This window comes from Lactuca serriola, chromosome 6 (assembly GCF_051521515.1).
Source record: "Lactuca serriola cultivar US96UC23 chromosome 6, Lser_US96UC23_V15, whole genome shotgun sequence".
In the NCBI taxonomy this organism is placed as follows: Eukaryota; Viridiplantae; Streptophyta; class Magnoliopsida; order Asterales; family Asteraceae; genus Lactuca; species Lactuca serriola.
The window spans coordinates 31,641,981-31,664,542 of NC_136413.1; the positions used below are offsets into that span (position 1 = coordinate 31,641,981).

General features: G+C 31.9%; 1 protein-coding gene across 2 annotated transcripts; it reads right to left on the reverse strand.

Annotated features, from left to right (window-relative positions):
* Positions 1 to 5,424: 5,424 nt before the first annotated feature.
* Positions 5,425 to 13,186, reverse strand: LOC145057538 (homeobox-leucine zipper protein ATHB-8-like). 2 transcript variants are annotated; one of them, XM_079005402.1, is made up of 19 exons: positions 12,769 to 13,186; positions 12,048 to 12,266; positions 11,788 to 11,947; positions 11,600 to 11,700; positions 11,377 to 11,467; positions 10,708 to 10,803; positions 10,512 to 10,625; positions 10,306 to 10,389; positions 9,837 to 9,992; positions 9,662 to 9,736; positions 8,934 to 9,040; positions 8,631 to 8,823; positions 8,269 to 8,454; positions 8,098 to 8,181; positions 7,164 to 7,298; positions 6,673 to 6,995; positions 6,080 to 6,185; positions 5,841 to 5,990; positions 5,425 to 5,749 (listed from the first exon to the last, which is right to left on the reverse strand). In XM_079005402.1, exons 2-19 carry the CDS (start codon positions 12,260 to 12,262, stop codon positions 5,603 to 5,605), a joined length of 2,523 nt encoding a protein of 840 aa, XP_078861528.1. In that variant the 5' UTR covers positions 12,263 to 12,266; positions 12,769 to 13,186; the 3' UTR covers positions 5,425 to 5,602. The 2 variants fall into 2 exon arrangements, with proteins under 2 accessions (XP_078861528.1, XP_078861529.1); XM_079005403.1 differs by lacking the exon at positions 12,769 to 13,186 and having other exon boundaries at positions 12,048 to 12,664.
* Between the last annotated feature and the right edge of the window lie 9,376 nt (positions 13,187 to 22,562).

Below are 22,562 nucleotides of genomic sequence, written 5' to 3' on the forward strand. Positions count from 1 at the left end.
ACAAACACTCAATGCAAGAGATGACTTACGAGAGAGGTGAAATCGGCTAGGGCAACTCAAAGAAGACATAGGGCCGATTTCCATATACTAAGGGATCTATTTATAGTTGAGGCTATTAGAGTTTTAAGGTGGAAACCCTACTTTCCTTGCTTAGGGCTTAAGCAATCCATGGAGCTCATTTAGAAAGCCCTTGGACGAAATCTTCTTGGACTCTCCATAGATTTCGTCCAATCCCTTTCTATTAGGGATCCATAGCCCAACTAACAACTATAAGATAATTGTAATATCAGTCCCCTTTATTTAATCAGTCTTTTTGTATCACCAAATTAATTCCAAATTAATTTTTGATCAATACTAATTAAATAATATGATTTCCAAATAATATTTTAATCTTGTAATATATTAATAAAATCATTTTGAGTATGAATTTATTATTCATATAATAAATTCTACTCTTTCTCCTCTTGTCATCCTATCAAGTTGCATGAGTGAAGACAATCCAAAAGGACCATGCTCATAATTGGGTCAAGTACATACCAAAATAGTTATGGGCTTAGACACATAATCCAATAATTTCCACATGGACATTAGTCTTTAGAAGATTCTAGAAACATTTTTGAGCAAAATGCCCCTTGATTTTCACCTTGGTGAACCACCTGTACACAACCCTTAACTCCAATAAAGATATTGTTTCTTATAAGATCAAGGTTCCTGTATGAAAACAATCTATGAACTGTGTGGAATGCATGAAAGAACTTAGGTGCCATCAAAATAAACGGTCATCATAGCGTTTTAAATATGTTTGCAAAACTTACGACTATACTGTTCTGCTTAGCTTCTAAATCAATTTTGTAGTTTCACCTTAATCCACAACTGAAGTGATAAAAGTGCCCAAAATAGAACCGATATTGAATTGGACAAAATCCAAAAGTAAAAAAGTTGAACCCCAAAATCTCAATGATCATATGGCTAAAGTTACTTTTTACTTAAGATCACATGAAAAATGACCAGGCGATAAAAACTTACCCGATGTTGCGTTTGGAGATCAGAGGCTAAGCACCATATTGAATTTTAAACAAAAACGAATAGAACCATACTCCTATGTTAACACCTGAGTTCTCCAAATAATTATTTGAATTCGAGGTTTTAGATTTGGTCAACGCCATTGATGAGGAGACCTCGCAGATCAACTACGATTCACCTTCGCTTTATCTTCTTGTTCTCCTCTGGATGATTTCAAACTCCGTCTTAACGCTATACATGATATTTTTTAAAAAGGAGTCTCTATGGAGTATTGGGTTTTTTCTTTATTTCCTAACCCTCACACATACTAGGTTGAGAGAAAACAAGAGAAGCGGAAGCTTGGAAGAAAATAAAAGCCTAGCACGTGCTAGAAAGAAGGGAGGTGGTGATGGCTTAGGGTTTACAGAGAGACGGAAGGTAGAGAATGAAGGGAGATCTAGAGGAAAGAGTATCAGAGAGGGGAGAGTCGATTGCAAAGATGAAAGATAGAAAGAAGGTAGAAAGAACGAGGCGGGTTTTCAAAATTTTGGGGGTTTCGTTTCCCCCCTTGTCTACTAAACGTACGTTTCATTAAAATTATAAAGTGACAGATACAAACGACACACATTTAAGATAAAGCGCCCTCCTGTTTTTTTTCTTGAGACACTAATTTAAGGGCACGCAATAATGCGTGACGTAAATCCTTAAATTTTTTTGGAGAGATGACACTATTTTAAGGACACTCTTTTTTGCGTAACATAAATTAGTGCGTGTCGTAAATTGAGTGTCATTAAAGGTATATATTCTAATGGTGTTTTTTTGTTAATTCCTTTCGTTGTTTTAATTTGCATTTTATTTTAAACCATCATGATCCAATAAATGTAACATATGTCGGTCACTTTGGGCATATATATTGTTTGGATAAGATAAGGTCCAACTTACTATTTAGTAGTTCTTATAAACCTATAATGGATGCGCAACTAGAAGTAACAAATACGAGTTTAGGAAATTTGCTTTGAATCCTTGTGTGGAATAAACTAGTAGGATCTCATAATTGGTTTGTTAATTGATCAACATAAAATTCCTTTTAAAATTGTACAATGACACAACCCGAGCATCGTGATCGATTGGCATGCATAATACTTTATTGACAAAGCTAGTGAAGCGGGCGACAAATTAGTATAATAATTTAAAGAGATACATCAAAGTTGTCAAGATCGGGATTTTACATATGATTGCTTTTCACTTTGCAAGATCATGATCATAAGATCGAATCGGTTTGTAAGATTCTATCAAAAATATTTTAATACATAAAAAAGATACATTTTCACAAATCCATTAACCATTCAGTTAACAATAAATTGTTTAAACATAAAAATAAATATCCAATACACCATTTATTGATAAACAATTCAAAATTGGTATTCTGCGTAGTTAGTCCATATAAAAGCATTAGAATTTTGTTTTAAAAAAAAGTCATGATCCTACGATCTTACGATCCTACAACGATCTTACCGAAAAATGATCCTAATAAGATCGGGATCGATTTACCTGGTTAGGATCGTAGGATCGTACGATCCTACAACTAGGATTGCATTTTTTACAACCATGATTACAACATTCATCGTACTAGACCCTAGTCCATACAAAGGAGATATCAAGAAAGAAACATACTCTCAAGGGCGAGTCTTTTAGAAGGGGAGATGATAATAACATGCAGCTTTCCACATGCAAACAATTTACCCAATGAGCTGTTAAGGATCGATAAATTACCTAATACGTACAATTAAAGTTGCAAAGAATCTACATGGTTCACACGATTAGAATGATCATCTAACCCATGACGTGACTAAAAAGAGATTTCATTAATAGACATCAATACACATTTTATGTGTAGGGTTACAATTGTACATGATGATCTATCTATAATGACAAGTTTATATATATAAGGGGGAAAAAAAACTAATCGTGGGTCAGAGCCCCATGCTTAGTTACAATGAGGTCAAAAGTGAAAAAGGGTTTCACACAACTTAACACTAAGCATTCAACGAACGGACCAACATGTGCCATCACATGATCTTATTTTCTTAGCACGTGAGTAGAGTGGCGAAAAATGTATCGAAAGGATATACTTCTGACCGTCTACATGCTTGGATATTTGACCTAGTCCGGTCTAGAGTCTAGACGATTGGTTGACCCTGTCCTCTTTATCACATGGCCACATGGGCCAATGTTTGGGGCTTGGGCTATGTTTTTTTTTTTTTTTTAATAATTATGAAAAGTTGTGTGTTTTTGTGTAAGTTTTAGGATTTTTTTTTTGTTTCCTTTTCATGCATTTAATTGTTTCCTTATTGCATAGAAGATATAGTATGATTATAAATAGGATGCTTACTTGCTTAAGTTATTTTGTTTACTTGCTACATTTATATTAAACTATAATTTATAAGAATTAGACATAAACTTTATTTAGGGATAAATCTTTAGATTTAAACATAAAAATAAACATACCTAATGATAAATTGATGAAGATATATGTTTTAACATGAAGTTTACTTCGAAACTGCACGTGCTTTGCATGGATACGTACCTATAAATTATTAATAGCCCAAGAACGCCGTATATATCTTCTCCATATCCAGTCAAAGAGGTCGGTTTTCCCTGTGAAACGCCAATGGATTAGTGGCCAAGGATGGAATTGTCACGGATTTTAAATTCCGCATCAACTTGTGACAAATTTCCCTTTGACCATTGACAGCTTCTTCCATGGTTATCTCGGGATTCTTGGATAAATGTTCTTTAAGAACTTCAGAACAAAGCCCACAAACCCATATCCCAGCATGCAATTTCTTAACTTCCACAATGTAGTCTTGGGTGCATTTCTCTTTTAGCCTGCAGCATCCACATTCAGCTTCCAAAACTCCATCATGATCTGCTTCCCTTAACAATTCAAAGCTCTTCCCAGATTCTACCATTTTGATATTCGTCATGTATAGAAAGCGTATGTATAGTTGATGAGATTGAAAAGCTATATTTGCAAAGATATATATAATATAAGGCCAAGTCTCTTTCAGAGTAGTGATTTTGATATAGTCTATGAAGTAACATAGATGATGACTTACTTTTACTTTACACAGATCGTATGGAATGAAATTGCTATTAAAGACATAAGTAAAGATAATTAATATTAAGATTAAGACAAAAGTAAAGAGTTTTAGTATTAAAAGGGCTACTTGGCTATAAATTAATGCGTATACTAGTGGTCTACTATAACAATGGATATCATGTGAGTGTTTTTTCAGTTTTTATTTTGTGGTTAACTAAATGTACGACTTTTAATCATCTAAAATTATCCTTATAAACAATTAAAATTATCCTTAAAAACACATGATCTGGATTTTTAACTTACTAGTCTATGTATCATGTGTTTATATGTGTAACTTTCTAGTATATAATTAAGCATGGGTGTATGTATCATGTGTTTATGTAACCTTTTAGGAATATAAACATACACATGTATTCAAAACTAGATGTAAGATACTATATGTGTTTATTAAAAATAAAAGTTTAATATAAAATTGTAAATATTATGTATTTAAAAAAATACTTTTATATTTAAATACAAAGAATATAATAAGTAAAGCAAATAATTCAATATATACTAATAAAAAGATATTGACATTTAAAAAAATAATGTATGATATAATGATTTAAGATTTAATTATAAGAGATTTAAAAGAGAAATGAAAGAAACAAAACATTTATTCTCAAATTTAATAGAAGGATTTACTATATATATATATATATATATATATATATATATATATATATATATATATATATATATATATATATATATATATATAGACCCTCACTAAAATACCAATTTTAAATTTAAAAAAAATGAAAAACACAAGAAAATGACAAATGAAAAAAAAATTCCAAAAATCTTAAAAAATAACATGTGTCAAACATAATAAAAACATGATATTTAGCAAAAATGATTTTAATTAATTTATTAGGTTAGATATCCATTTTTTTCTTATGTAAAATATCACGATATTAATTTGTGATCGTTTAATTAACATCATATATATTTGAAAAGTCATGTGATGGATTGTTTGATACGTTTCTTATTGGATTTGGTAAGAGGTTAGATCTGACTAAATTAAATTCATACTGTTTGATATTATATGTCTGATTCGGTTCTGAATCTTCTGAAATGCCTCGGTTATATATGAATTATGTTTCTTGTGTACATTAACTATTTAACAAGCCATTATACACCCGATTTGCATATCAAATAAGTTCCAATAACAAGAAAAGTAATCTTTTTGTAGGAATAAATAACATTATCTTTAAATCAACAAAGATATATAGTTCGAAAAGTTAAATAATTCAACCCTAAAACTACACTCAAGAATCTTTAAATAAACACAAAGATCTTATAAGCTCAAAGAACAAAACACAAAAGTGTAGCACAACAAAAGAAAGCCAAACTCCTTCAAATATTCCTATAGTATGCAACATGCATGTCTGGCTTTCTAAACCTACTTATCTCCCTAAAAACACCAAGTTTTTCTTTCCGTTTTCTTTCAGCCACTCAAACAAAAGACCAATTAACAAATACAAAAGCTATGCAATGAGGGCTTTCTTCATCATTCAACACCTTCCAAGCTACTGCTCTTTCATACGACACAGGTCTCCCCATACTCGTCAAGCAAATGCCACCTGGAAGACACACAAAACCCTACATGTACACCAAAAACAAAAATAAGATATAGCGTAACAATATTTCTTATATTTTCACTTTTTCAGGGTCAAATGAGTCATTTTCTAACCTGTTGTAGAACTTGTGGGAGCTCAGAGCAAACATTCGTTCTTCCACCTCCATCAAAAATCTTGTCAAGAGTAATATCTTGAAGTGAAACCAATGTTGTCTCAAGCATATCTAACCCCGCCTGATTTGCAAACGTGAAATCTGGCATCGCCTGCACAAATGTAATAATATTTGTTTGAAAAAAAATAAACATTTGGATATAAAAAGCATGAAAAATGATATAAAAAAAAAAAGAAGTACCTTTAAGGAACAACACATTATGGCATCTGAATGATGCCAAAGTGTTTTAAGCATCGAATCACTTCGTTCATCAACCGTTTTAAACAGATCTTCACCAAGAAAGCAACTATAAACAAAAAACCATCATTATTTAAAGTGTACAAATTAAGTGAAACAAGGTACTTCTCTTAAATTACATTTTAGTCCCTGAATAAATTCGATTTTTTCAATTTCTGCCCCCAAAATGTTGTCTTACAATTCAGACTTTATTTAAGGTTTTATAATGTTTTTGGTCCTTATTTCAAGCGAAATGACTATTTTTTGGACCAAAATTTGCAAAAATCAGCAATATTCAAACCAAAATAGTCATTTTACCTAGAATAGAAACCAAAAACGTTACAATAAACTCAAATTGCAAGGGGAAAACTTTTGGACAAAAATCAGCTATAGTCGAGGACAAAAGAATAGTCATTTTACTTGCAACAGAGACCAAAAATACTATTAGAACCTCAAATCAGGACTAAAAAAGCAAAAGAAATTTTTTTGGGACAAGAATAGCAAAAATCAACAACACCAAGGGACCAAAATTGTAATTTACTCTTAAAAATGCTCACCGAAAGCTTTGACAGATCCAACGAGTCAGCATATGTGCTTCAGGGGTACCATTGGGAATTTGAAGACTTCTAGGGCCAAAAGGTGAAGGGGAAAGTGCCAATGCGACCCTTTGAACAGACGCAATGATACTTCTCACATACTGCCTAGCCATGGCTGCTATATTTTCTTGAAGATGGATCTCAAAAGCAAACTGAAATGCAATGGTCATAACCGATTTCGTGGGCCCCGATTGTCCAAGGTAATCCGCAGGTGTTCGGCTCCCGGGTGGGCCCACCTCGAGAGTTGATGCCAGGTCACGTGTCGGATTCTGACTAGGGTGATTCTGCATAATGATGAAAATTTGAAAAACAAAACGTTAAATACACGACAAGGTATTGTAAGTAGCAGTGTGACATTGTTGTCACGATACACTGAGATTCAACTCTGCGTAGCTAACAATAATTATGCTAACCGCTAAAATTTTTTTACCAAAGGTTTTATGAAATTATACCGTCACATTATTAATGGGGATTATACGAAATCCAGAAGGTAAAAGTGGTGCATCATCGGTGAAAGAGGCATCGATGGGAGCAAAAATAAGTTCGGCGGAAGTTCCGATTGAATTCTCATCAACTCCACTACATAGCTGGAGAAGAAAAGATTACAAAATATTAGATTTGTTTTATTTAATTGAATGCATGATATAACAATGTACTTTTGTTTGTTTGTGTATTATAGCATCTTACCTTCATTTATTTTATTAAAGTGTTGCACTTTTAATTTATATAGAATTGAATGTTTTTTTTCTTTTTAAGGCATTATACTTTGAAAGTTTTATCCAATTATAGCGGCGAAAATTGCTAATATAAATATTAGATTTGATACATCGGTTTAAATACAAGAAATAACAACTTACTTTCGTTTAATTGTTTATTATAGCATCTACTTTTATTTCTTTATATTCTAGTGTCGTACTTTCAAAAAAAAAATCTTATTACAAATTCGTATTTCAAAATTATAACCAGTTATAGCATTGCACTTTCCATTGTCTTTTGCTTATTAAGGCATTATTATATATTGAAAAAGATATCTAATTATAGATTTGAAAATTGTGTTTAAATGGCGTTGCTATAATTTGGTAAAAATTTTAAAGTATAACACTATAATATGAAGAAATGAAAGTAAAACGCAATAAACAAACAAATCAATGAAAGCATGTCGCCCTTTCCTACACGACCCTCTTTCATTGCACTATAATTTTTCTTATATACTTTGAAAATTGCTCTATATTTACATGAAATTGCTATAACTGGCTAGATTTTTTGAATTACGATGCTACAATATAAGGAAATGAATGTATGATATTATACTAATCTAATCAACGAAATTACATTACTATTTCTTGCATTTAACCTTCTTTCATTTATATATTAATAATTTCTTACTTGCAAAAAGAAGATATCTGCAGGCATGAGCATGTCTTCCGCGCGATAATGAGACATATTTTCAAGCTTAATAACCTCCATAAACTACTCCAAAAAGAAAAACCCACATTAATTATTTGGAAAAAACTTACATAAAATTAAAAAAATTCAAGTTTTAATTATTCAACTCACCTCTTCATGTTCAATTGTATGAGCTAATGGAAGAATAACTTGTCCACCAAAGTTTCCATTTCTAGCCATTGGTAATCCACAAGGACCAGATTTGACCGAAGCAGCCGAGTATCCATCAATGCTACTATCAGCCCATTCTGATCGATGTTCTCTCAAGAATCTTGTAAGTATTGCAGGTGGCACATTCTACAAAATTACCAAAATGACACCAACAAAATCATTACCCTTTGACTTCCAAAATCGAAACTATATATCTATATACTAAATATGTTATGTGTACATATTTTTTCGTGGAATTCAACTAATTTGTAAAATGTTTTGAAATTGGTATGTTTGACTTTAGAAAAAAAAATCAAACTCACTTGTAAGAGCATTGAAGCTTTAGCGCATAGAATCGCATTGCTAATCGATGGGAATCCATCTGCGTATATTGGAGCTGCACCCATGACTTTATCAGGTGATGAGTTTACAAGAACAGTGACGTCATCAACTCCATCACTTTCCATCATAGACCAACCTTCATCACTGAAACCATTAATGGCTTCATTGAAACCCCTGTAACAAAAGTTATAATCATTTAGGATTCACTTTCACCACATGAAACACCTTCATAAATTTCATAAACACGATATTATAAAATTTTAAGAATAAATAAATAGAAAAACCTGCTCATTCTTTGGCCTAGTGAACGAAGAGCAGAAGGTCTTCTTCCCCAACTAGTCACCATTGGTTGAGAAATCTCCTGTGAAATCTGCCTTAATTGGCGTAAAGCCTGAAATCAAGAAGAGAAAAACGTCGTTGTAGAAAGTAGAGTCGATTACTAAAAATTGGTCCTTATAGTTTACTAAAAATTGCAAGTTTGTTCGAATGTTATTTCTCATAAAAATTGGTCCTTATACACTTAAACTATTTCTTTCTAGATGCCTGATTTTTTTTTCTCTTAATTTTGGAGTATTTTACATGGAAAAAATGTTTTCGTTTGCAATTTTTGTCTAATTGTGGTTTTTTGTAATGTTTTTTGGTTTTTATCCCAAATACAATGACTATTTTATGTGACTAAATTACAAAAATCAGCTACAATTAGATACCAAAAGTAGACAATTTACTTAGAAAAAGGACAAAAAAACGTCAATAACCTTACATAAGAAATAAAATTACAAAAAACAGTTTTACTCATGAACCCCAAATTTTATTTAATCTTTCTTATAAAACTAGTATTTCTTTGTGGTAGGACGAAAATCTACAATGAAATGCAAACTTAAGGACGACTACTTTTTATTTTTCAATAAATCATATTGACGAAATTTGTAGTTTTCTCTAGAAAGTATTTGGAGTATTTATTTGAGAAATTTTGAATTTTTATTTTTATTTTAGGAAAGTATTCAAAGTATACCGCAAGTGTAGTTCTTTGAGCAAGTAATGTTGATGAGTCGTATAAAGGGCGCAAGACTTCCGGAACATTTCCCGACTACACAATAAGAAAAAAACGAAATTATAAATAAATTAATATAACAAAAAAAACACAAGTAATTTTTTTACATTTATAAATTATAAATAAATTTAATTACCTCTAAATCGACATGATCAACAATATGAATTATCGATCCACCACCATCACAAGGTCGAATTAGGTACCCACTTGGCAGCATTTTGGCTCTCACAAAATGAGGTACAGGTGGCATACTAGGCCCATTCTGAGTGTTGTTTAATGATCTTTCACAAACCTTAATTTTCACAAAATTCAAACGTTTCCTTAAAATATACTACAAATAAAACATAACTCAATAAATAAATAAAATTTTTTTTGACACAAATGATCCTCGTGACATAAAGAAAATACCATTGTAACTACTTTTGAAGAACTTTTAATATGATTGATTATTTTCATGTTTAAAACACACATGATATTTCATTGAGGTTGGCAGAAAATAACCTATCGTGTACGTTTATAACCTTAAATTGACTAATGATATTAAAAATTCTTTAAAAAAAAAATCTTTCCACCACAAAGACCATTTATATAATTTTTAAACATACCACTAAGCTGCCATCTTCCAAAGCAGACGTATACCGAAGTAACCAAAAGTCACGTGCTGGAGCTAAAGTTGTTGGTGCATAAAGCTATATAAATTAGATAAAAACGAGTCAATTAAACCATTAAAAAAAATCGTGCAACACAGCTTGTACACAAATGTACAAGTGCTCATTGCATGTGTGAAATTAAGTAATGAAAAATTGTAAACCTGCATGTAAAGAAGCTCAATGGTGCCATTGCTTCCAGTTGTGAGCACATTAAGAACATCAACAGCTCGACAATCGCGACACCAAGATGGCCGATCTTTTAAGATTTCGACAACCTATTTTTTACCAAAAATATTAATACAAAAAAACATGTTTTTTTAAGGTTTTTTTTAGTGAATCTAGGAGAGAAGGACTTACTCTAGTAGGTTCTAGACCAACTAGACCACATGCACGTGATGCGACACCTGTGCAACCATGAGAAATAGCGATGATTCCAATGGAATCCGGACCAGGCTGCATAATTAAGAAAATGTCAAGATAGTTTGAGTAAATTACATTTTTACCCCCTGATTATTGCTAATTTTTACAATTTTGGTTAATATTTGAAGTTTTAAAATGTTTTTTTTTTGTCCCTATTATGTAAATGAAAGTCCCAGAAATATTACTAGGAACAAGTTACAAAACTTCAAATGAGGACTGAAACTTCAAAACTCAGTAATATTTAGGGACCAAAAATGTAACTTAAGATAGTTTCTTATTTCAAAAGTAAATGGAAGCCACAAAATGAAAATGTTAAATGATTTAAACTAATAAATCCAATTCTTTTTTGTATATTCTTGCTTTTGAGATCGGAATTTTAAACAATGGAAATTGAAAAAAGGAAAGGGAAATTAAATAAATAATGTAGTAAAAGGTTGAATGTGGAGGGTAGTGGTTCAAATGATGAGATTCTGATGTGTGTTAGAAGGTTAGAAAAAAAAGTAGAGTAATTTAATAAAAAGATAATATTAATTTAAGGTTAATGGAATGATTATTCACAATTAAAAAATAAATAAATATTAATTAATTAAAGGAAGTGCAAAGAACCTTCATCCCAGGCATTTGGACCCACTCTACAGCAGTCCCAGTTGCCTTTGATAAAAACTCTGTTAAAGTCTCCTCTGCAATAGACAAAAGCCTAAAAAAATACAAAAAAAACACACATTTTCGATCAAAAAACGTATAAAAAAAACTATCTTTTTCTTTCTTTTTTATAAAAATCAATAGTACAAAATCCTATGCATCATGTACAAGTGTAGAAGTAACTAACCCTGCAGGACTGGCATCCCTTGGTGGATTTTGAGGAGTCAAATGGTGTTGACCGCTCGTCACCACCGACTCGCAGCTTGTATCCGTGGTGGCGAGCGCCGTCTGCGTTAAATCAACAACCGTTAAATCCGCCGGAAAATCAGTAAAACAAAAACAAAAAAGAAAAAGATCGATTTTTTTTTTGTTTACGTTTTGAGTTTGCTGACGAAAATAGCCGTTTTCGTATACCAAATTAGAAACTTGTTTCTGCAACCTATCGTTCTCCTCCATTAACAACTTGTTCATGGCTGATAGCTTCCGATTCACAGCTTGTAGCCTCGATGCCTCTTTTCGTTGCTTCTCTCTACATCTGTGTATCCAAAACGATGAACCTTTTAATGATGAACTTTCTAACCAATTCAAGATCGATAAAGAAGTAATTAAGCATGGTGGTATTAACTAGTAATTACCTTCGGTTTTGAAACCAGACTTTGATTTGTTTGGGTTCGATGTTGGAGAGAATTGGGCATTCGCGAATGAGTTGTTGCCGGCGAAGTGAGCTGGGTTTTGGGCAGTCGTGATATAAGCGTTCTAAAGCTTCGACTTGCTCCGGCGTATACCGGACATATTTTCCGTTGTCCATCCCCATCGGATCACCTTTGCAGGCGGAGCTCACCGCCATCATCACTCTGAAAACGGTGAAGATTTCCGATATATGTATAAAGATTAAATTTTGAAGTAAACCCTAAAGTTTAAATTTGATTATAAGAATCTTGGATGGAATGATGAAAACTTTGAAGTGAGTTGATGAAAGTTGTTCAAGAACTTGAAGAAGCCATGATGGAGAAGGAGGTGATCAGTTCCAGCTAATATATATATTCTTGAATGAATGAATTATACGTGATTCAAGAGGATAGAAGTTCATCTATCTAGCTACACGCATAAGAACCATGAGAGCGAAAAGGGAAATCATGTGTGTACTCTTGAGTAAAGTGATTAGAAAAAAACAAAGATAAAAACATTCGTCTCATCTCATCAATGGCATTTATGAAGATTTCCCAGAATGCTTATTGACAAAGCGATGATACGACATATGAGAGAGAGAGAGAGAGAGAGAGAGAGAGAGAGAGAGAGAGAGAGAGAGAGAGAGAGAGAGAGAGAGAGAGAGAGAGAGAGAGATGACAAACACACCTTGGTTTGAAGTGTAACGTTGTCGTTTACCCTTGTTTGTGTCTTCTTTTTTTGTTATTTTTTTTAATTTAACTCTTGTTGGCAAATGGATTTCCCTCACAACCACGCAGCTCCTAGCACGAAATGCAGATTTTCCATTATTGGATCACTCAAGATTGTGAAGTTCGAGTGAGACTCAAGTGGATGATTTTCCTCAAATGCCTCAAATCGTTTCGTTATATGCCCAAATAACTCCCAAGTGAAAGAAATTTATATGAGAGAGAGAGAGAGAGAGAGAGAGAGAGAGAGAGATATGAAAGGGAGTTAATAAAAGGGAAACCCCAAGTAGGAGACAGAAGCAGACGATTTTCGGATCCTTATTCCATTTTGCTCCACACTTTGTACCAATCAAACACAATTGTAGTCGTGGTGGATTTTGAGGCCACTCTCTCTTTCTATTTTGTTTCTTATTTAAGATGAGATAGATGATGATCACACTCTGCAAAAGTGGACTCCTACTTTCGTTTAATTAATGTACTGCTTTGGGTAATTTTCAAATCAAACAGTTTAAAAGATTTTGGTGTGTATTTTACTTGATATATGATACATCAATTCTCACCGATCTTAAAGCTGCAACACATTGAAATTGATATTAAGTTTGCTACCCCTCGACTCACATTAATAATCAATGAGGAGTAATACAAATATTATTACACTCACATTAAGGGTACATAAAAAAATTGTCAAATCAAATTATGTATATTAAATTTTTTATAAAGCTATCAAATGGTTTTTGATCTACGGTATTAAAGCGTATAGGAAGTATGTCTCTTCTCAAATGGTTAAAGTCTTAAGTCTCTTCGTGACCAAAATTATAAAATTAAAAGTAGGATTAAAGGGTGTGTTTTTATGATGCCTAGAAGATCGATTACAATCAACAACACGAAGAACGAAAAATCTGAATGACCGATTACAATCAACAACACAAAGAACGAAAAAAAAACTCTAAATGGATTCTCAATTGATAATCGGAAACTATCTAACTAACAAATGAAAGAGGATAAGGTAGGTTTCTATCCTTAATCCTAGGCGATCAAAATTGATTAGGAGAAGGTTTCTAATCAATTATCTAAATCAAATAAAAAACCAGGCTTTCAAAAAAAAATTTAAGAACACCACAGTTTTGAATCCCTAAATGATCCTAAATGGTCGAAAAACACCATTTTTCATGGCAAAGCTATGAACTTTCTTAATCGGCCAATTTTACGTGACGTGTGCAGATTCATCCAATTCTAAGTTGTCGGATAACTTCAACAAAATTGTTATTGATGTAATCATGTTTCCATTCCTACTGGTGTTGGCATCAGCAAATCATGCATCCCCATGTACTAGTTGTGTCATCCTCTCGCTCTTGAATATAACTCCTCATTGATTCTGCTTCAAAACAAGAATTTCGGATGAAAGATGACAAATCTGCAACATTAAACGTAGCTGACACATTATAATGACTTGACAACTCAATCTTGTAAGCATTGTCGTTGATTTTCTTCAAAACACGAAAATGACCATCAACCCTTGACCGGAGCTTGATAAAGCGTCTTTCGGAAAACCTCTTTTACTTCAAATGAATCCACACAATATCATATTCACAATAAACACCTCGTTTGCGATGTTTATTAGTACAGTCAACATATTGATTATTATGTTTCTCAATCCGCATGCAAACCTATTGGTGAGGTCCTTTAATTTATTGGAGTTCTCGTCATCTTTAATACTAAACTGATCAACCATAGTTATATGAGTTAACTCAAACAGGGTGACTGAGTTCCTTCCATACACAATCTCAAAAGGGTTATTAGTCGTAAAAGTAATCAACCACCACCATGACCAAATCCTTATGTCATTAAATACAAGACATACCTAAAACAACATTTAAACTCACGTCTTCCTAAAGAGAAGTAGAAACGGGATGATGGGTATACAACTCGTTGTTTTTTCCATGAGTTTTGACCAAATGACAAAGACGACATGTTGTACCACCTGTGTCATTAATTATACCATCTGCATCAATTTGTCATTCAAAAAATATTTTTATAAAGGTTGTGCCAATCTTTTTCAAAACAAATAAAATAAGAGGATTATATTGCTTCAAATATATATTTAATAGGTGTAAAACACATGTAATACACGAGTCGATTAAAAAAAGATAGAATATCAAAATATGAACAATAAATATTTTTTAAAATAAGGAATGAAAAACATATTAATTTCAATTTATTATCACATTTATTACATTTAATACTTTACATATATACACATAAGTATTATGTGACTTTAATTTTAATAATTGAAAAATCTAGAAATTGACATGTGGATTTTATTTTATTTTAAAAATATCACAAAATAACAAGTGTCGAAATTTATGAGAGATTCATATGTAGCAAAATTGATCTTCATTTATTGTAGTAGAAGAAGATGACATATAGTTGAACTATTTACAAAATATTATGCAGAATACAAATATATAGTTGGAATATTTATAAACATATGTTTTTTACATATAACAATGGTGTTATTGTTAACATTGTTATAATAATTTTTATACTAAGTTGATATAAAACATTGAGTATTTTTGAATTATATGATAAAGTAGACATTTATCAAAACTATATAATCTCAATTGTCAATGAGATATATCTATTAGTTACTCATGAATAAAATTACATACGATATATGGTCTAGTGTTATTTATAATTATTGTGATTAATTCATTAAAAAACAAATTAATTGCTTAATATTTTAATTTATATAATTGTAATTATTTAAGACATCAAACATTATTTTTCTTTTTGAAGGTAATAATATAATTTTTTATAAATGTTACTTTTAAGTTTGTTGTTGTAAGTTATAAGCTAATTATTTGGAAACTTTTAATAATTATATAAATAATTTTAGAAATATTTTTAGTTAATTTGAAATTACAGTTTAGGTTTTGCATCTAACACGACAATTTAAAACTTTTGGCTATTTACAAAATAATCTTTGGATTTTTTTAAGTGTAATTAAAATTTTGATTTAAGTTAACCATTTAATGCTATATTTAAATTAACAAGTTAAGTATTTTATATAAAATATTTAAAAGTTGTGACTTTAATATGACAATGACTTACATACAAAACCATATCCACACTAATAATTTAACTATACCATGTTAAAAGTTAAAGACAAATTTTCTAAGTAAAAGTAAAAGATGAATTTTAATATTTAAATTTAGTTAATTTAAGACTACAAATTAGGTTTTACACTAATTTAATAATATAAACAATTTATAATTATTATTAGAAAAAAAAAATTAAAAAGTTACGACAGTTTCAAATGCATGTGGTGAAAGAAAAAATGTTTCTTTTATAATATAGATATAGATATAGATAGATGACATAGAACATCATATTTTCTTGACCATGTTAGATTTTGAACAATTTTATAATTTAGATAGGTACACATTTTATCCATACATGACATGTAAAATTTGATATCTTTATAGGTGTATATTTAGTTTAATTATTGTGGGATATCTATAAAACTAATCATTTGTGTATGTATTATTTAAGAAAATAGTCCATTTTTATAATTAACAAACTATTTCAAAATAGTCATTTCGGACCTGATTTCAATTAGGTACCCAACTCAGCGTAAGTGGTCCCTCTTGTATATATACACTGTTTCCAAAATGTAGTACCTACTAGATCTTGGAGTGACATTCCTAATTCTCTGGATTTTGAAGCAAATAACTTTTGATAACGAAAAGGATACTATATTTTGGTTATGTTTTTTCTTTACTTTAACTTATTCTTGAATTGTCTCCAATTTACATAGTCCAAAATCGATGCATAAAAAGATATTAAGATGTCCAAAATATGAAGATCGATTCTAGAACATATAAAACGTGTTCAAAATACGAAAATGGCTGAAAATATGTATATATGTAATTATATTTACTATTTAGGCATGTTTTCATTATAAATTGATATTAGGAATGTTAAATGATTTTCTAAAGTGTGTGTATAGAATATTCGGAGTAGTCTGGATTACAAATATCTTGTTTGGAGCTCCAAATATGAATACAGAAAATGATGATTGAGTCTTGAGCAGTGGAGTAGAAATTGTCTAGAACAATATGTCATAATGTTAAGCTTTTCACCTTTAATTCATCATGATTGTGTATATGACTTCATAGTCACTACTACTTGCAAACATGGCTTGGTTCGGGTCATTATTACAAGGCTACAACATATCTCGACACGAGCAAAAATTTTCAGGGAGTCATGTTTTGGTAGGTGGATTGATGTACCCTGGGGCATGGAAGGTCACTTGTTGCCCGCCCATTACTTGTTCTACATGGAGGTTGTGACTGGTCTACAGTCCAATGTAGGTGAGCTATGATTTCTACCAGATAACTACAAGCTCTACTTTAATAAGAGACCATTCTATATAATAATGGGTTTGAGGTTTCATGTGTAACAACGTAAAGTTTCAAACCAACATTTTCAATTTCAAAACACATTTATTCATGGGTCCCATCAAGTGTAAAAACAACCATCAACATCATAAATCCATCTCATTGCAGCAATCGGATCTTGGGTCCCATCAAAATCGGGTGGCTTTGTGTTGTTGAACTCTCGGTACCACAACAAATCATCCTCATGCGGTCTCGCAACAGCAATAGATACGGTGGCTACGGTAGCAACATCCTAAATGACAGCGACATAGCGCCCGTCAAAAGTCTCAATCAGTGTGGTTTTAAAAGACCCAAACATCTATGGTATAGCCCCTCTAATTTCCACAGTCACATCGGCGGTGACAATCCTACGGATCTCATCATCATTGGCACTCAGCCTCTCGGGGTCATTGGAGCCTGAACCTCGGATAACCACCATACTGAAACACACAAGAAAACTATCAAAATCAGGTTAAAGTGCATATACACACATCCATACACTCCTGCAAGATCCTTAGTCCCTTAAGATTCCTTCACGATCCGCGTACGAATCCGCTGCTATCAGTAGTACGTGCCCAATACTACCTTCCATGCCAACCTGTATTTGTCTCAAGTCGTCCTCTCAAGACCCTAAGTCACAAGGATTCTATTCCTCAAGAGTGTCTATATACCACCCTGTCAATTCCTCAGAATAATTACTAAGCAGCTAAGCACCTATCCAAGGCTGCTCCCCAGCACTGCTACGCCTCACAAGACGTCCGTTATCCTCACCATTCGCTTTACACATGCCAATCGTACACAATACGAGACTCGATAGACATTTGAATAAGTGATTCTACCTCAAATCCACAACCAAACAAGGAATAGGAAGAAAGGCCAAATCAGACATTCTAAGGCTATAAAATCCTAACTTTGTACAATTATGCATCATACACCAAGAAAATGGCAACGACATATTTAATCTTACAAGGGCAAACTCCTAGGCTAAAGGCATCACAAATCAATCAACCCTATGAAAACTTTTCGTCAAATATCCTTAGCCTGTCATTATCATAAAATTATATCAAATCATAAGATATCATATCTACACTATTCATAAAATAATTTGAGATATTTTGGGAACTATTGCTCGAGCTCTGGCTGATTGTACACACTGCTTCACTGGGTTTTTCTCATGTAAAAATTTTCATTTCTTTGAAATTTTTTTATGAAAATCTACAGATCCTTAGTTTGAGTTTGGAATTTCCTTAGAGTTCATCCAAATCCCACAAACCAAGGCTTTGATACCAAGTTGTAACGCCTCAAATTTCTAACCAAATTTTTCATAAACCAAACCATCAGAAAACCACAAGTATCAAGTACAAATCATCACTACAAATATCAAAGTGTCATATGTCACATAATTCCTAGTAATAAAATCCGTGTACAATCATACCTTTACTTTACCGCGATACTCAGAAGTACCTAAAACACATATAATCAACAACTGTAAGCATGAAGCTTAGTGAGTTCCAGAAAGTATCACATACAACACAACACAAGTAAGCATCTATGGTTTATCAGAAACCCTGGAGACTAACCAAAGTCTCAGTGGGCAAGCAACACATTCGATGGGTTATCAGCAACCCTGGAGACTACTTAAAGTCTCAACACACACAATATCACATATCACAATAGCAACACTTAGAACCAGCTGGTCATCACATATATAACTACACAACTATCCTACCATACAAGTAAGAATAAGTGAAGAGACTCACCTGATACTGATGACAGATAAATCTCACACCCGAACTGCCAGAACTAGACTCCGTCGAATAAACACAATCAATAACGCTAATCAATAAAGGTCATTAACCCAATTCACATCTCCAAATACCAAAATTATGCCCCTTAATGGAAAAAGACCATTTTGCCCCCATTCCATGGCCTAAAACCCTAAATCTTTGACCAAAAGTGAAAAGTCAACAAAATTTAACCATTCATGCACGTACACTTTGCGTACGCTCCCTACGCGTCGCGTACTCAATGAACAAGGTGATTCGGGGTTAGGCTTGGCTACATTTGGTGTAGCCAGAAGTACGTTAAGCGTACACTGTCTGATCCCTAAAGTTACTCCATAACGTCGTAATCATTCAGACATCCAATCCAAACACAAATCTGGCCTCAATAGAATGTGTTAATCCATAAAGTCCATAACTTTAAGCCATTGCATGGCTGAAAAAAGCTTAAACCTCAAAACCCTAATTTAAACCATACTCAAAACCACCACACTCTTGCATGCAAAGAAAGGGACCTTCAAGCAAGCATTTTTATGATTCTAGATGACCTAAAACACATGAAAGGACATGTAATATGATTTGGAGTACACCATACTCACAAAGATCCAAGCTTAGGACAAAAGGTTCTTACATAACCTCTTAAAGAGATAATAAAGGAAACACACCAAGGTATAAACTTTATACCTTAAGAAGATGCACAAGGTGAGGTAGTTTCTGGATCCACAAGTTTGCAAGCAACACCACCTTCTTCAATTGCCTTCTTTTTCAACAAGAAATCACTAAAATCACTAAAAACCTTCAAAATCTTCCCACACAAGGATGAGACTCGAGATTAGGGTTTGGAAGGAGTTAAGGTTGTCTCTTGAAGGTCCAAGAGAGGTATATTGTTTATTAAATAGGGAACAAACCCAAAATTTTAGGGTTTGAGGCCTGAGTTATACGCCCTACATACCACATGCACGCCTAACGTACTAGGATAAGTCCCATGTTTCCAATTCTCTAGCATGTACGCTGCACTTAGCCTACGTGCGCCCAACGTATGGGTTGAAATGCAAAGATTTTGACACAAGGGACAAATAATGTAAAATCCCTGAATGCCGGATGTATTCTATAAAATTAAAAGGATCTTTATATGGGTTAAAGTAATTTGAACACATGTGGTGCAATCGTCTAAACTATTATTTGACAAGTAAAGGTTATAAAAATAACATTGTTTGTCCATGCATATTTATTAAGAAAATAACATTTAGGTATGTGATTATAGTGGTCTACGTTGATGATCTAAACAACATTGGAACGAATAAATAAATCCCTGAAGTGATTGGACTTTTAAGAATTTGAAATGAAAGATCTTGGAAAAACCAAATATTGTCTTGGTTTACAGATTGAGCATATGTCTAACGAAGTACTTGTGTATCAATCAAATTATACAGAAAGAGTCTTGAAACGTTTCAATATGGCCAATCTCAATCCTTTAAGCACCTTAATGGTTGTTAGATCATTAAATATTGACAAAAATATTTTTTGTCCATGCGAAGAAAATGAAGAAGTTCTTGGTCCAGAAGTATCATATCTTAATGCAATTTGGGCTCTTATGTATCTTACCAATTGTACTAGACCCGATATTTCTTTTGCTGTAAACTTGTTAGCAAGGTTCAGTTCATCCCCAACAAAAAGACATTAGAACGGGATCAAGCATATTTTTTGATACCTTCGAGGAATTATTGATTTAGGTTGCTTTATCCTAGAGATTCAAAATTAGGTTTGATTGGTTATGTACATGCATGTTATTTATCTGATCCTCATGAAGCTAGATCTCAAAATGGATGCGTATTCATGAACGATGCACCACAATTTCCTGGCATTCTCAAAAGAAAACACTTGTCGCTACATCCTTAAATCATGCTGAAGTAATTGCACTAAATGAAGCTAGTAGAGAATGCACAAGGTTAAGATTGATGAGACAACACATTTTGTCTTCATGTCAACTAGATAAAAGTAAAAGTTCAACTTTAATTTATAAAGATAACTCGTCATGTGTCACTCAAATGAAAGAAGGATATATCAAGAGCGACAATACAAAACATATACCTCCAAAGTTTTTTGTGTATATTCAAGAGATTATAAAAGATCAAATGGTTAAGATAGAATATATTTAATCCAATAACAATGGAGCAGACTACTTCAACTATATATTGCACTCTTTTTCCCTTTGTTAAAGTTTTTTTTATCAAGGTTTTAACGAGGTAGTACGTCAAGGTTGGACTCGGATTTGAAAAAGTATCATCCAAGGGGGAGTGTTATAAAACTCATCAAATTATTGAGTTAGACAAAACATGTTGATGAACATTTTCACCCTTCAAATAGTTTTATGTTGACTATTTAGTTACTATTTTGATGATGTGAGAATATGATGATATGTAGTATAAATACTCATCAAATATGAAAGAAATAAATACACCATTTTAAATATAATCTTCTAAACATTAGAAAATACTCTCAAATTTCTTTCTTTCTTTTATAATGTGTTAGTTTAATTTTGTTAGTTTTAGTTTTAGTTACGTCGAATTATATATATATATATATATATATATATATATATATATATATATATATATATATATATATATATATATATATATATATATATATATATATACACCGATTGATTTACCGGTTGAAATCTTAAATCAGTAAAGAGTAGTAAGTTTTTTTATGTTATTTCTATTAAAATAATAATAATAATAATAACTTAATAATTAATGAACCAAAAATATAAAAAAATTGCTAAAGATTTCCTATAAATTTCAAAATCAATCTAACCATTTGCATTATTCTATTTATCTGGTCAAGAATTGTCTTTGATTATGTGTATATGTGATGTATGTCAAACATATCATCACCTCAACGTCATCATTTCAGCTGCTTTTTTATTTTCAACAATCTATCGTGTTCACATGATCTATCTATTTCAATACTTGTTTTTTTTCTTATATGATTATGTTTTATATTTGATCCACTAAATTAAGGTGCAATTTAAAATCATTTTGTTTTATATGTCATTCATAAAAAATCAGTTATGTCACAAATGGAACGCAACACTTTTTATTTTATAAGAAAATAAATTATTCCTTTAGAATTACTTGTTTTATATTCACATTCCAAAACTTAAGACGAATTAATAATTTAATAGATAATGTAATAGTAATATATTTCTATACCATGGTTTTATGTCTTTAAGTCAATTTGTTTCTTAACTTCACAAAAGAAACATCCAATGGTATGTGACCTAGCGGCATCATAAGATGTATATGTCTTTCAGTTAAATGTTTGATATCTCAAATCTCGCTTAGGACAAAAAATATAGACTTAGGAATGCATGTATGAATTAGCCATTCTAAAATAAGATTCACAAAGACACTACATTTTAATAAACGCTACTTGAAGCACGGGCATCTTAAACGAATCAATGATGCAACAATTAAATTCTAGAAAATTGACAACTTGTTGCATGAACATAGTAAGGCCAATGAGTT